This window comes from Prionailurus bengalensis, chromosome A1, assembly GCF_016509475.1.
Source record: "Prionailurus bengalensis isolate Pbe53 chromosome A1, Fcat_Pben_1.1_paternal_pri, whole genome shotgun sequence".
Lineage (NCBI taxonomy): Eukaryota > Metazoa > Chordata > Mammalia > Carnivora > Felidae > Prionailurus > Prionailurus bengalensis.
This window is the reverse complement of record NC_057343.1, coordinates 170220615-170237452: the sequence shown is the minus strand read 5'-3', so window position 1 is coordinate 170237452 and position 16838 is coordinate 170220615. Positions and strand designations below refer to the sequence as shown.

Below are 16838 nucleotides of genomic sequence, written 5' to 3'. Positions count from 1 at the left end.
ACTGGTCGGGCCAGTTGTAACAGATTTGAAGAGCTTAAAAAGCACTTCATTTGGACTCCGCTTTTAATGGAAGGAGCAACTACTGATGCTTTTAATAGAAACTAGTTCTTACATGTATGCTTTTTTATAAGCCGCGTCATCACCATCTGCCTGAAGAAATCACTAGCTAGAGGAGGATAGAGAGTGAAATGTGGTACTTTAAATACCATGAGAACTGCAGGGGATTTTAGAGATGCTGTTCATCCCCCTGGGGAACGGCATTGCAGTCAGATAGCCAGCCTTCCTTGGTGATGGATGCAGCTGGTCTTAATTAATTGAAGTCAGTAAAAGCACAGGTTGTCTCAGATGCTGTGTCAGAAATCAAACCTACCAGAGATGGGGATGTGGTCCCAGACTGACAATTAAAAGCTGCCGTGAACAGGAATTCACTAAGGGCCCAGAAACACAAGGTTCTGGACAGAGCACCGCAGAGGCAGGGAGGTAGAGAAGATCTGTATAGATTGGATTTGCCCATCCTAAGGAGCTTGGGGGCTGTCCCACAAACGGTAAACATGTGATTTTGAAAGGGAGGTGGTCGACTCTTCTCATCCAAGATCAGGGATGAGGAGAGGACTTGGCTTAATGCAGGGAAACCTGTGCAAATTAACAGCATGCCGTTTTAGAAAGGTGACTGTTTTGCTGACGGAAGGGTAAATCGAAGCCCGGCGTCTTGGTGCGGTGACCCGCTCAGCCCCGTGCCCGAGCCCGGCAAAGACGCACGCCTGCGAGTGCTGTGCTATGGCAGCTTCCAGCTTCTCTTTCCAAACATCCCTCTCAGCCACCTTTCTCCCCTAAATCCTTTTGTTATGTCCAAACAAATCCTGTTATGAAACAACAGAAAACCTGGCAAACCGCCAGTCCACACAGAGAAATGGGACTTGAATTACATTTCAGTTTTGATTTCCAAATAGAGGGAGCAGTGATTGGACTATAAGCAACACACACCCATTATCATCAGAACTCATAAGCTTAATTACAGAGAAACTGAAAGCTAATAATTTTTTATGCACAGTTACATCCCTAGGAGGCCAGTTACCATGGAAATCTCTCCTTCCTTTTCTTCTACTTAGAGCGTATTTATATGGAAGAGGAAGTGAAATATAAACACGATGGAAAGATTAAACAAGACATGGCACAGTTTGCTACAAATATTTTACATTTATTAAAAGAATACAGTAAAAAAGAAAGGTTCTGAAGACCAATGAGTGGTACTTGGGCTACTGGAAAAGAAAAAGGCTATTCAAAAATGGTCTAAGTTTACAAAAATGATGAAATCATGTATTAAAAAATCAGAAGACAATTGAAAAACATTCTACAATGTTAGCCAAAGTGGAAAGTGTATTTCTTCTGAATGTAAAAACTAACAAATAAATAAGTGTTAAATACAGATCTGAGTTAAAAATGGTAAAAGACAACTGCTTTATATATTTAGCTGTCATTCATTCTCAGACTTGTTTACAAAGCCAGATAAACTCACCAAAGGCCTTGTCTGTATGTTTTACACTTGAACTTTTTTATAAGAAGCACCCTATTTCCAGTGTTTCTTGTATCCACTTCACAAATAAATTACTTTAAAACAGCAACAGAAAAGACTAAAGGTGCTTTAACCTGATAATATTGGCACTAAAAGGAAACTTGGGAAACCACAGGAGTACTTTGCTCAAAGTGATGCTTGCAGATGGAACATCTAAACCTTGAGGGGGCTGAGGGCAGGCCCCACTCTGACCCCATCATCTCAAAATCATCTGTCCAAAGGGGAGAGGAAGCAACCCAGAAAATCACATTCCTGAAACCACTCACTGTGGACCTGTGCCCAGAAAATGGCAGCGCCTTAGTCCAGTGGGCTACCCACAAATGGCCTGGGTACCATTTGTACATTTTATCTTTGCTTTCAATTTGTTTGGGTTCCTGAAGAAGTCAGGGTTGCTCTTGGGACTTTGACAACTTGATTTTATTCTCCTGCATTTATCTGGCTTTTCCTAACCCTATGTGGTTGTATGGCTATGACTTGGGAGAGTTCCAACCTTCTAGGGTACTCACCAGACCACACCATGAAAAACACACACAAAAGAAAGCCATAACATAAATTCAGCAGAATTCACACCCCTACTAGCCCCCATTATACTCATGGTGCTTAATTAGGCCATCTAAGGTATTTAAACATAAATACGAAGTCTATAGATGTCTGGCTAACAAAGCTATTTCAGTGAGAAATCTCAATACTCCCTGAAGGAAAATGGTAAGAGTCCATGAAAAGTGTGCTCCACTTTTCAATTGGCCCATAGTTGAGAGTCTGATTATGTCACAGGATGGTATTGGGTAACTGACATTTCATATGGTGAAGTGAAATGTTCATCAAGTGAAAAGGAGTTTCACATCTTTGGCCACTTTGGTCATAAATTTAAAATAACCAAGATTTTTCCTTACTAGCTTCTCTTTATCTGTGATTTTGATTTGACCCTCAAAATCTATACCCGGGGTTGGATTTAGAATGGTAGGATACTTGCTATGGGGAACCAATCTCTTTTTCTCTAAAGCCAAAATAGTAAGTTCCATTAAAACATGTATATTTTCTGTACATTGCACGTGTGAAAGGCTTAGCACCCGAAGAAGAATTATAGCAAATAAGTTCAGTTCTGTTGGAAATGGTCTTTTGCTTGAAGCTACAGCAGAGCAATTCAGACTGGCAGGGCATGGGCCTTCAAAGCATCCTGTAGTCTACGAGAAGTCTGCAGTACTTTGGGTTAGGAGAAAACATTCACAGTCATACTAAGCATCGTTCTGGGCACAATGCCCTTTGCATTTCCTTATGGCAGGCTGGCATTTCTTAAGAGCAGGCAGGCAAATTTATTTCTGCAAGTCAAGTTATTTGTGAAAGGAAAATTCCTACATAATAGGGTGTTTTTCTTTTTATTTTTTTCCCCTTCTGTATTGAAAAAAGAACAAAAGCATGGATTGGTGAGCTGGCGAAGACTGCTGGGGTGGTCCTTTTGCCTGGGATCTCAGTAATAATAGATTCCAGATCCCCTCTTAGACCCTAAAGTTTTGAGTCCAGGGCACTTAGAAATTTGAGCCCCCGTTTAGGGGGCGGACAGGTTTCATCTTCATGAAGATTGCTCAGGCAACTCAAAAGACCCCAAATTTGTAACAGTTTGACAAGAGCTATAAGAAGACAACAGTGAGAGTTTGGACTCCTACACTTCATTTTTCGTACACAAAGTTTTGCTGCTCCAATGTGGGAATTGGGATTTGTTTTTGTGGCCTTCTTTACCCTTACCCTGTGCTGCTCAGAACATTGTCATTTCCCGTGGATATGTGTCATATGCTTTCAAAATAAGGTAGGATCTCCTATGACCAGATGGATTGCCTACATGGTTGTAGTTTTTGCAAGGGTGTTTTAAGTGAGCATATAGGGTGAAGTAGTATTTCTGTTGTCTGATGACTAAAGTCTGGCTTCTTAGTATGTCATTTTAGAATCTGCTTTGGATAGCATCTACAGTGTGCTTATTCTGATATTAAAGATGTTCTCAGCAAATGGGAGAAAGGTGTGATGTTTGGCTTTTTTTAGGAGAGGTGCTGCTTTGGGGCATGTGTAGAGTAGAGCTGAGGTTTTAACACAGTGATGCTATTGGGACTGTGTATCTAGGTAGGTCGCCTTATTCTCAACTTCATGTTTGCTACCCTCTTTTCTGAATCTATGGAGAAACTCTTTAACATTGCACAGTTGGTAACTTTAGACATTTACTGATGAGGAATGTGAAGAAAGTGACAAAAATTATTGGCATGAAAGAGAGGAATGGAAAAATTGAATATGTGCAGGGGTTTAAGATAAAGTGATCATTGCTATTGTTTTAACATTTCTTTGGAGGCAGGTAGATCACTTAAGGAGCTTACTTGGCCAAGTCAACAGGCTGCTTCCCTGGACACGCCTGCTCACAGTGGTCTTTGTGTCCTGGGAAAAATCTCCCAAGAGATTTTTTAATCCAAGATAGTATTACTCATCAAACACAACTGCCACCTAACTGTCCTGTCTCTGCCACAAGGACAACAACTAAGCTGTATTCTAAGCTGCATGTACCATGGGGCCTCTCCCATAGTGGGTGTGCAGTTGGCCTTGGTAAATGGATGCCTGGGAGTTCCCTACAAGGCAGGGCCTCCTGAGCACCTGAGGAGAAACTCTTTGGTCTAGGGCAGTTATGACACTATCCAATAAAAGCTGATGATAAAGGCTTTTCTGTTGTGGTTAAGTAAGGATTAAGAAACTGAATGTGAGAAAAGGAAATACCAACTGAAATTTAAAAACAACAACAAACAAACAAACAAACAAAACAGAGAAAGTAGCACCCCACACGGTTCCCTGTGCCTGACATGGCAGATGTTCAGGGAAAGCTTCCTAAATGAATAAAGCTGACAGAGAACATACTATAAGATTCTGCTACCACGGTCATTACTAACACTTCGAACACTGCTTTGTAGAACACTTGAATCTGCTGGTCTCACTCGTAATGTTTTGGAAGATAGTTTGGAAATTCCGAATTTGAATCTATTTAGAATAAAATAAATATTCATGTTTCAGGGTTCTTACAAGTTTGCTGGCGAGGAGAGAAGCTAAATCTTCACATTGTGGGCACAGACACCTACTACAAGATTTCTTTAATAAACTAAAAAGGCGCTTTCCCAGCAGTGTTCCTCCAGTGCTGCCTACCCCACGCATATGCGTGTTGCTTTGGGAGAGGACTGAGCTGCCATCCAGTCTGCAGCTTTATTGGAAACCCCGGGCTAGGGTAATTCCCATTCCTCAGTGGCTACCTCCTGAGATTAACAGGAGCATAAAAGAAAATCACATCAATATCCAATTCAGTGTCCTTTAAGAAATGTTGTAGAGACTTGAGAGGAATGTAATGTTTAATAACATGCTGCAGGAAGCCCCTCACACCCCCCTTTGGAGGCCCTTTGGAGGCTTTCTCTTATTGATGTTGTATTTATTCTTTGGAAGGTTAGACTTCAATCTCGGTTTTGGGAGTCTCTTTCACTGCCTCTGTGTCACCTCAGCCGTACTGCACCACGACTGGCTTGAGGACGTCTCTAAGATTCTTTTCCCTCAAACGTTACTAGTACTAAGACAAGAAACATTGCCGTTTAATTGGCATTTTCCGACTTCCCTGCTGAATTCCTTGTTTTTCCAGAGTAGAGCTCTTCCCAGGAAGGTCCCTCAGGGCATAACTCCAGGAGCCAATTAGTGAACATTAGTCAAAAGGTGAAACGCAGCTGATCCAAGTGTGCTCTCTTTTAGGAGACCACGCCCTGTTGCAACTAAGGATTTCTAACAAAGTATGAGATACTTTGAAATTCATACAAAGTATGAATACTCAGTGGCCTTAGTTTAAATACATAGTAAATACAACTAATGCAAATGTAAAGAGACTTTGAGTAGTGTCTTTGAAATGTGTGAACATCTATGACCAAATCCTAGTCAGCAAGACCATGAATGCAAGTGTCACCCAAGCAGCATCATCTCTGAGTTCCGCATGTAAAACTGCTCCAAATGCAAGGGAGAGGTGTTCGCTTTGCTCAAACTAAGGCCCTGTACACACTGGTAGGTGACCTCTTTTGCTTCTTTTGACTCCGATATCTTTTGAATTTTCTGTGGAGAAGCATCTAGCCTAGGGGCACTGGTCTCAGACTTTCTAGTGACACTGTCCAGGTCTCCATTCTGCTTGACTCAACTCCGCACTCTCTGTTAGCCGCTGCATCATTCTGCCTGAGAATAACTGGCTCTTTCCTCTCTTGCCTTTGCAGATGCTCACCTCAGCTCCTTATTCACGGACAGACTAAAGCCTATGCTCATTACTTCTATGCAGTTTAAAGTGACCGGAATTTAGTTCAGCAGGATTCTTCTACCAGCCAAGACTCTCAGTTCTTATTAGTGAGCTAAGTGAGTCTTAATGTCTATACTCAACGATCCAGAATTTAATCTTTGAATCAATAGGAGGCCGTAGACTGGTTTTCAAGGGGTAATAAATATTTCCTTAAATTGAATTATGACTGAGATATATAGTTTATATACCTTCGGTATTATAGCATTATTCTTGAAAGGAGAATTTTATAGGACTCAAGACTATCAGTACCTCCTTCAAGGAGATGATCTTGTACATGAGTATTTTCCTATGCAGAAATGAATATGCAGTTCTAGATTCTCCCAAATAATATAGCATCAGATTTGATGTGAAACTAATTGAAACAGAGAAAAATAAATAAAATTAAAATATTTAATAAAAATTTTCTGGTATGCATAAGCAAATCAGAGTTAGTAATAAAAGAGGTAACTTTATTTTAATGGTAAACTTTCATGCTAACTTAATAGTATAATGGAAATGTAATATAAACTCATTTTTATATAAAATCTTTGTTTCCATTTAATTAACATATTAATACATAAAGAAGACGGGTTGTTTTCAATGTCTCCCCCTTGGTTGCTCTTTTTGTTTTGTGCTATTCTGTGTTTTGTGTGAGGGTTCTGACCTAAATACAGAAGTCAGTCTTTACATGACTCAGAACAGTGCTTATGGACAATCAGTTCTGTTGATAAGAAACATCTAAAGTACCAGTGGTGTGATCCAGGGAGTATGTGTAAAAAAGAAGAGGGCTGAGGCAGGGAGCCTCTTTTCAGATGATATCAATCTCCTCTCAGACAACCCATGGCCACAAAATAGTGTCCACAGAGAATATAACTAAGGCTGGCAGGAACACTCCCAGAACATCTGATGACTCGCATGAATTCATGTTCAAGTGGAGTGCCTGAGATAATTCTGAATGACAGCAGTGTTCTGTCATTGAGTTTTGCGTTGTAATTTGTATGTTTATCCCACTAACTAGGTGCTCAGTGTGGAGCATATATTATAATGAAAACCCTTTCTTCTTGACACAATCTCACATAGTTATTTTAGTGGTATTAGCCAAACTTTATATAAAACTATATGGCAAAACCAAAATAGGATTAGAACACAGACGGGAAAACTGTATTGTGGCTTAAAGGAAATTAAAACTATTTCAATAGCTTTTCTTCTAAACATAACCTACAAATGAAAAACAGTTGTGAAATGTGCACTGAACAACAGCTAGTACAGTTAGGTTCATGGTCTATATTGATCTGCTAGTTAAGATGTTTCAATACTATTGTATTTGTGATAAAATGGTGAATTATGGATGAAGAACTTTATTGCCTGTTTTAAATTTGGGAGGCAAAAAACAAATGATTGCTTGAGACCTTTCACTGGAGACTCAGTGGCAGGATGGGCTGAAATGAGGCTTCTGGTTTTAAAAGTTTACACAAAACCTATTAATCCTTTATTATTATCTTCCTGGAAGAGAAAACATATTGGCTTTGAGAAATAACCTTAGATTGTATGGAATACAAAATTAATTTTAGGTTTCAAATATTGGTAATAAATGTTAATTTAACACTAGAAGATTTGTTTTCTTGAAAAATGATGAACTACCTAAATATTTGTCATAAAGTTTCCTTAGTGATTCAAGACAGAAAAATGCGGGCGAATCAGGATGCCTGGGCTTTTATGTCCCCCCTCCCCCACTTCGTGCTCATAAATTGAAGGAATTATGACAGGAACTGTATAGGAATGATAGATGCAACTCCTGGAAAATCCATTAACAACACAGATTTGTGACCTGGCTTAATTACATTCCATTTAGTGGCAATTTTGGTTACTGTTTTCTTACTAAACAAGTTACAGGGTTTTGTGCATTTCTTAAGCCTTCTTTCCCTCCATCAACTTGCAAATTCAGAACAGTATTTATATGTGTGCTTTCTGGGTATGGATTAGCCTCCTAAAGTACATAATTCCAATAATTATCAGTGACAGAAGGGATGAATAAATTATGCTCCAAGCACAACAAAATTAACAGTAAAAAAAATGGTTTGCATAAGTTTTTCTTAATGCATGTGCCTATATTAAATTTAATATTCTGTACAACTGATCCTGAAAGACTCCCAATGTGTTATTAATCCTGAACTATACCACTGCCTGCTTTGGGACAAAGAATAAAATAGAATTTAAATGCTGCAGATGTCACGATGTTTTGAAAAGCTTCTTTAATTTAAGCACAGAGTTATGATGTGAATTGCAAATTCTAACAGCCTGGATGAGTGAAATATCAATGCCATGTTCATTCTTTACACCAGAATGCAAAGATTAAGCTTCGGGTCTTGTTCACAAAATTAAAGCCAAAACCGTCATTCTCTCTCCTTGCTGAGAGCTTAGCACTGAGGCTGCTAAGTGCTGAGAGGCTGTTTTCTTCAAACAAAGAATATTATGAAGAGATTCATTTGGAAATACTGACAAAGGGTAAAAATGTCCCATCTTACTCTCTCTTTTGAAGGCTGGCAAGTGCCTGAAGACCACAGCACTTAATTAATGAGTCTGTGCTTTGATTTGCCACAGTATATGCCATCAAAAGAAGCTTCCATTTACTTATCATATTTGACAGAAGGGAAGACAATGCTGACTTTTAAAAAGTTGCTTTGTATATTGCAGTGTATTTTTGAGGGCAAGTTTATTACGCTTTTGTTTTAGTCTGGATGTAGTAACTATTAAATGTGTATGAAACTTGCAAGGAAATTGAAATGATAGACACAAGTCATTTTCTTCTCTTCAGTATTATCCTTTATACTCTTTAAAGTACGGGTTCTGTGCCATGATCTTCATAGGCAGTGAACGGCCAGAGAGGGCAGGAGGAATTTTCTCTCCTATAAGCTCTTCCAATGGATATAATCAAATGATCACTAAGGTGCTATTTATCTGGACACAGGCCTGGGCACTTATTAAAAGCTCCCAAGCCGCACTGACCCCTGAGAGTGACCATCTCTTACACACATATTTATCCTGAGCGGCAACTATTTACACAACATGGGGTAGCTTCCCTGGATGTAGCTAACATTCAGCCAGACAGAATCTTGCTTTTAATTCTGTGTCACATATTATGCACAGGAAGCATCTCCAGAACTGTGCTCGCATACCTGTCAGCTAAGATAAGGATTTCCAGGTAGCATTATAAGGGTAAATGAAGGGGGAAGGGGAACAGGAGGGCTGTCCCTCAACTTACTAACTGTTACTCCTGCTTATTGGTTGTGTGTGTGTATGTGTGTATAGCACATGTTCATGTGTGTACACACACAAATATGTTTATGGACTAGAATCATGAAATTCTTTCAGCCCTGGAAACTGACATAAGCGAAGGGAGTGCAATTCCAGGATGCCTCCTCTGAGGTGAAAGTACCTAACCAAAAGTAGGCTGTGATTACTGTGGACTTGTGCTTCGGAGTTTCTCGAAACAGTTTTTTGTTGCCATTAAGAAATCTCCAACTATGAACTTCTGAAAAACATTCCTTAGAACTTTTCTTGTGAATTTAGATCATAAAATGTGTGTGTGTGTGTGTGTGTGTGTGTGTGTGTGTGTGTGTGTTTGTAAAGGCATAACTCTGATCACAAGGCAGATTTTCTATTTTCCTCTTGTCTTAGATTGCTAGTCTAGCTGCTCCTTCCTCCAGACCTCCCTCCCATTCAAGCTTCCTTCATGCACGACTCTCAAAAACAGCCTATAAAACCTGCTGCTTCAGGCCTAAGACTGTGTTCTCTGGGGACATCTTGTGCATCACTGTCCAAAGCTAGGACAAAGGAGCTGGGAAATGACTACCTTACTAATAATACAGGAGTGTGATGCTGCTCACACTGTACTTATTTCTGGCCAAGAAAGAAAAGAAAAAAAACCCTAAGAGGTCCAACTAATTCCCAATATAAAATGATGTTTACAAATAGAATCTTGCCTTGGCAGAGCAAAGAGCCACCTTTGGTTGGAATGTATCCTGCGAACATGGCATCACCAATGCTGCTTTTAGCACCGATTGAGTAGGGTCAGTGGCATAGGACAGTGGCCCATGAACTGTGCCTGAAGTAGAGAACCTTTGAGAAACATCAGTGGTCCTGGTGTGAAAAAGCTCTGACCTTCCCTCACACTGAGAGTCTGTGCTTATCTATTTACAATGGCCTGAAATGGCAGGATTGCTGTGGTGACCACATAAAGCCCTTGGTAAGAGTGTCTGTCTCTTGAATACATTTGCCTTTGCCCTCCCCCCCCCACCCTTTTTTTGTAAGTGGCGCATATTTAAAAAACAGTTAATAACAAAAACCACCTTAGAAAATTGTTGCAGGTAATGTGGTATAAACTCAACGTTAACAAGAAGAACAATGTCACTCTGCTGGAGGACCAGGTCCTGAAGCCTGTTGGCACTGGTCCGTCACTGTGTGATTTTCCTCTTGATGACAGCCAGCTCTTTCTGAAGGTCACTGAACTTGGGACGGTTTTCAGGTTTATAATCCCAACACTTCATCATAATTTTAAAAATGTCCTCTGGGCAATGCTGAGGGGCTGACATTCGGTATCCTGAAGACCCAAGAGGAACAGAACAGAGAATTTAGAATGGAGAGAAGATACAAATGTTCACACAGGGCATTATGCAGCTTGGAAACTTGAATACTTTATATTGTAAGTGAAACAGAAACAAAAACCCATTTCAGGGCAAACTTTTTTTTTTTTCTACAAGGGATGTAGAATTCAGTATTACAGAGCCATCAAGTTATCTTCTAGCTTGAATAGGTTATTTTTCATGTGTTCATTTGTCACAAAGTCTGAGGTAAGATAAATCACATACAAACATGTATTTTAGTTGCTCTAAGTATTTGCTTTTGCTTTTAGAATTTGCTTTTAGATGCTGTGGGCAGAGTTTTAAAAAACCATCTACACAGTCCAGGTTTTTGAAGATGAAGAGAGAATGAGGATTTCATAAACACTAATTTAAAAGTGAAAGAAAAATGAAGAGGAGTTCTATTCCTGCGCAGCCCGAGAAGAATCTTTAATTCAAAGCTGTCTGGCAGTGTGCTCAGCACCACGTATGTGCCTGTGTGTGTTAGCTCAGGGAGTTAGATGGCTGTGAGAGGAAAGAAGGGAGCTGGAAAGGCCTCCTGTGCCCAGCCTCCTGGAGAGGGGCCTAATGCTAGGACATTACCAGTTTGTCAAAAGCATTCTCGTTGTTGAGACCTGTAGACTATGCAAGTCCATGCTAGCATGTCACCATCACCGGCTTATTCCTGTTTCTGATTTGAGAACCCGTATGATTTTTTCAGAAATGTTACGAAATTTTTAGGGCCACCTGGGTGGCCTAGTAGGTTAAGCGTTTGACTTTGGCTCAGATCATGATCTCACAGTTGGTGAGTTTGAGCTCCACACTGGGCTCTGTGCTGATAGCTCAGAACCTGGAGCCTGCTTCGGATTCTGTGTCTCCCTCTCCCTCTGCCCCTCCCCTGCTTGTGCGGTCTCTCTCAAAAATAAACGTTAAAAAAAAAAAAGAAATGTTACAACACTTTCAAAAACTTCTCTCTAAAGTCTAACTACACTTCAATTTACAATACTATTGATGGTGTTTATTTGGAACGGAAGAAAAAATAGGAGGTTGAGGAACACTATTTTCCTTGAAGACAGTGAATGGCACCCCCTCGCAGACGTCATGCCAGGCAGGGGGAATGGAAGACAAGCCTACAGGTGTATTGTAGACTGTTGGAATCTTTAAACGTTTTTTGTTGTTGGTTTTTGTTATACAAGAGCCACACCATCCATGGTGCACAAAAGCGGATTTAATACCACCTCTGCTGTCTGTTTTCACCAAGTAGTATGTACCTTCCCCCCGCTAGGAAAGCCACACACACAGCAATATCAGCACTGCCCTGGGGGCTGGATGTGAACGCTGGCTACTACCCGGGTCATTGGTTTACCTCTTTCCACTTGTTCCCGTGCTTGCTGATTTGTCATTCCAGGGTATGGGCAGACCCCTAGGCTGAAGGTCTCCCAGAGGAGGATGCCAAAGCTCCACACGTCACTCTCAGAACTGTATCTCCCTGGGGGGCGCACAAAACCATAACCAGGTAAGTGTGTAAGCAGGTGAACATTTCCAGTGATGAATCTTTGTCAGTCACATGTTCGCATATTTAAACTTACCAAAGGAATGCAGTAACTAATGATCTTATTTCTTCACTAGTTTTACTTTCCAGGACTAGTAGTAACATTACCAACTAAATGAATAGCCTTCAGGCTGCTAGTTTAACAAAACCAGCTTTCAAATCACTTAACCCCAACCAAGAACAAATATTTAGCCAGTACGGAGGTTAACTGTCCCTGTGGTATCTAAATGAGAAGGATGGTTTATATATACATACATATATACGCCTAGGAGATTAAGTCAGATTTCTGCAATTTTATCTTGTGCCAGCATTATTTTCTTTCCCTTAAAATTATAAACAGACTTAGGGGCGCCTGGGTGGCTCAGTCGGTTAGGCGTCCGACTTCAGCTCAGGTCACGATCCCGCGGCCCGTGAGTTCGAGCCCCGGGTCGGGCTCTGGGCTGATGGCTCAGAGCCTGGAGCCTGTTTCCGATTCTGTGTCTCCCTCTCTCTCTGCCCCTCCCCCGTTCATGCTCTGTCTCTCTCTGTCCCAAAAATAAATAAACGTTAAAAAAAATTATAAACAGACTTAAAGCAATAATGAAAGTTTTTTAACTTCAATTTTTTACTTGTCACTATTTACAGATATTCCTACATCCTTAAAAGTCTCATTTTCTCCACTGTTTCATTTATGGAAAACACATTTTTTTCCTGTGTATTTTGAATAGGGTAGAATTAACATAGCTGGCTGATAAAAACAACTTCTTTAAATTACATGGTGCCTTGTTTTGTCAAAATATCTTGGTGCACCTGTTTTACTGAACTACATGAGCTAAGCTCTTCGGGTTTTTGTTTTTTGTTTTTTTTCTTTTTTTTCTTTTTTGGTAGTCTTCTAGAGAAGCATGGAGATAAAAGCACATGATACATTCTGGAGATAGATGTGAAATCAAGGAGGGAAACAGGAAAATCCTTTCCATTCCCCAAGAGGCTAAGAATTTAAAGATTTTCACAACATATTTGTATTTTAATTTTAAATAGAGTGCATGTACTTCCACAGTGAAACCCCATTTGCAGTGGTGTAGAAGGATCCTTCAATGATTTCATCTCTATCCCCTTTGGGAGCTACTTGCCTCAACTCTGCCTCTCCAGGTTTATAAATGCCCCTCTGCTAAAAATGGTTACTTTAAGGCCTTTTCTCTTTCTTGAATGAAGTGAAACGAGAATGAGAGTATGCCTGTGCTTTGATAACTGCTGTTACGTCAGAGTTTAGTGTGTACTTGCTGATGATCTCCTCCAGCTGTGTGAATTAGCTTCCTTCTTACTAGAGCATAATTACTATGCTGTTTGGTAGAAAGATTAGTTTTCTTGTCTGCATATCAACTCTTTTCATGTTTGCCATCCAGTAATTTAATACTTTTCATGAAAGTCATTCAATGACTACAAGTTAAAATTAATTCTTGAAGAAAGTAAAAGGTATACAGAGCCAAATTCTTTCTTTTTGTAAGACAGTATCTGGGCAGAGATCAAGAAAGGCATGTTGTACGTAAAACAAGATCAGGCTCCAGAAGTGAAAGTTAATAACCTAATTCTGTAACCTTGACCTTGAACCTGGTTTTGCTGGATAATTTAAATTTATTTTAAAATACATTTTTAATTTATCTGCTTATTTTAATGAGGCATAACTGATACACATTATATTACTTTCAGGTGTACAACATAACAATTCAATATTTATATATATTGCAAAATGATCAATACAGTAAATCTAATTGACATCCATTCCCATACTTGGTTACAAAATTGTTTTTTCTTGTGAGGAAAACTTTAAAGATTTACTGCCTTAGCAACTGTCAAATGTGCAATACAGTATTATTAACTATAGTCACCATGTTGTGCTTTATATACCAATGATTTATTTATCTCACAACTAGAAATTTGGACCTTTTGACCCTCTTCACCCATTTTACCAATTCCCTACTTCTGGCAACCACCAATCTGTTCTGTTTCTATGACCTTGGTTGTCTTTAAAGATTTCACATGAAAGTGAGATCATACGGTATTTTGTCTTTCTCTGACTTGTTTCACTGAGCCTAAGGAGCTCAAGGTCCATCCATGTTGTTGCAAATGGCAAGATGTTATTTTTTATGGCTGAATAATATCCCATTGTCTATGTATACCACAGTTTTCTTTACGCATTTATCTGTCAGTGGACACTTTGTTTACATATTGTAGCTATTGTAAATAATGCTGCAATGAACATGGGGATGTACATATCTCTTTGAGTTAGTGTTTTATTTTTCTTCAAATGAATACCAGAAGTGGAAATGCTATGATATGGTAGTCCTATTTTTATTTTTTTCAGGAATCATCATATAGTTTTTCATAGTGGCTACTCTATATTTCCACCAACAGTGTACAAAGGTTGCCTTTCTTCACATCCTAGCAAACATGTTATTTGTTGTCTTTTTGATTATAGTCATTGTAACAGGTGTGAGGTGATCTCATTGTGTTTTTTTATACAATGGTATTACAATGCTATTGACTATATTCCCTATGCTGTACCTTTCATCTCTGTGACTTACTCATTCCATAACTGGGACCCTGTACCTCCTACTGCTTTTCATCCATTGTGCCCATCCCCCAAACATCTCCCTCTCTGGAAACTAACAGTTTGTTCTCTGTGTTTATGGGTGTTTTCCTGCTTTTTCTTTTTCTTTCTTTCTTTCTTTCTTTCTTTCTTTCTTTCTTTCTTTCTTTCTTTTTCTTTCTAGATTAAACAAATAAGTAAAATCATATGGTATTTTTCTTTCTCTGACTTATTTTACTTATCATAAAATACTCTAGATCCATCTATGTTGTCACAAGTGGCAAGCATATATATATATATATATATATATATATATATATGCACACACACATATACATCCATCTCTTCCACATCTTCTTTATCCATTCATCTATCAAATGCTTCTTTTAACATTTAAAAAAATATTTATTTTTGAGAGCAAGAGAGACAGAGTGTGACAGGGGACAAGCAGAAAGACACAGAGAGAGGGAGACACAGAATCTGAAGCAGGCTCCAGGCTCCAAGCCGTCAGCACAGAGCTGACGTGGGGCTCAAACCCATGGACTGTGAGATCATGACCTGATCTTAAGTCGGACGCTCAACCAATGAGCCACCCAGGCGCCCTCACTTAGGTTGCTGTATACATTGGCCATTGTAAATAATGCTGCAATAAACACATATATTTTCTAATGCATATATCTTTTCTAATGAGCATTTTGCTTTTTCTTGCGATAAACAGTAGTGGGATTAATGGATCATATATTTTTTAAAATTATTTGAGGAACATTTAAACTGTCTACTACAGTGGCTGTACTAATTTATATTCATTCCTACCAACAGTGCAAAGGGTTCCTTTTTCTCTACCTTCTTGCCAATACTTGTTATTTCTTTCTGATTCTAGCCATTCTTACAGGTATAAGGTGATATATCATTGTGGTTTTGATTTACATTTCCTTTATTAGTGATATTGAACATCTTTTCATGTGTCTGTTGGCCATTTGTAGGTCTTCTTTGGAGAAAATGTTCAGGTCCTCTGCCTATCATTTAATCAGATTGTGTGTGTGTGTGTGTGTGTGTGTGTGTGTGTGTGTGTGTGTGTATTGAGTTGCATAAGTTCTATATGTATTTTGGGTATTAATCCCTTATCAGATATCTCATTTGCTAATATCTTCTCCCATTCAGTGGGCTGCTTTTTTATTTTGTTGATGGTTTGCTTTGCTCTAAGGAAGCTTTTTATTTTGGTGTAGTTCCAATAGGTCCCTTTTGCTTTTGTTTCCTTTGCCTGAGGAGATATATATATATGTTGCTAAGGCTGATATAAAAAATATTACAGCCTATGTTTTCTTCTAAGCGTTTTATGGTTTCATATCTCACATTTAGGTCTTTATTTTGAGTTTATTTTTCTGTATGGTGTAAAAAAAGTGGTCTAGTTCATTCTTTTGGCTGCAGCTAGCTAGTCTTCCTGGCACCACTGATTAAGAAGATGGTCTTTTCCTCATTGTCTCCTTTGTTATAGATTAATTGACCACATAAACATGGGTTTATTTCTGGATTCTTTTCTGTTCCATTGATCTATGTGTCTATTTTTGTGCCAGTACTATAATATTTTGATTACTACAGCTTTGTAGTACATCTTGGAATCTGGGTTTGAGATACTTCTAGTGGGGCACCTGGGTGGCGCAGTCGGTTAAGCGTCCGACTTCAGCCAGGTCACTATCTCACAGTCCGTGAGTTCGGGCCCCGCGTCGGGCTCTGGGCTGATGGCTCAGAGCCTGGAGCCTGTTTCTGATTCTGTGTCTCCCTCTCTCTCTGCCCCTCCCCCGTTCATGCTCTGTCTCTCTCTGTCCCAAAAATAAATAAACGTTGAGATACTTCTAGCTTTGTGCTTCTTTCTCAATATTGCTTTGGCTGTTCATAATCTTTTGAGGTTCCAAACAAATTTTAGGATTATTGGTTCTACTTCTGTGAAAAATACTATTGTTATTTTGATAGTGATTGCACTGAATCTTTATATTGCTTTGGGTAGTATGGACATTTAACAATATTATTTCTTCTAATCCATGAGCATGGTATGTCTTTCCATTTACTTTTGTTATCTTCAATTTCTTCCATCAATGTTTTATAGTTTCAGAATATAGATCTTTCATTTCCTTGATTAACTTTCGTTCTAGGTATTTTATTATTTTAATGCAATTTTAAGTGGAATTGTTTTCTTAATTTCTCTT

At 39.1% G+C, this 16838-nt stretch overlaps 1 protein-coding gene across 3 annotated transcripts in view; it reads right to left on the bottom strand.

The window, feature by feature from the left end:
* Positions 1 to 1177: 1177 nt before the first annotated feature.
* Positions 1178 to 16838, bottom strand: part of FER (FER tyrosine kinase) — a 437406-nt gene continuing 421745 nt past the window's right edge. For all 3 annotated transcript variants that reach the window (XM_043595148.1, XM_043595157.1, XM_043595165.1), the window contains 2 exons: positions 11883 to 12005; positions 1178 to 10497 (listed from right to left, as the gene is read on the bottom strand). In XM_043595148.1, coding sequence (XP_043451083.1) covers positions 10352 to 10497; positions 11883 to 12005 — 269 coding nt within the window. In that variant the 3' untranslated portion in view covers positions 1178 to 10351. The remainder of the gene's footprint in view (positions 10498 to 11882; positions 12006 to 16838) is intronic.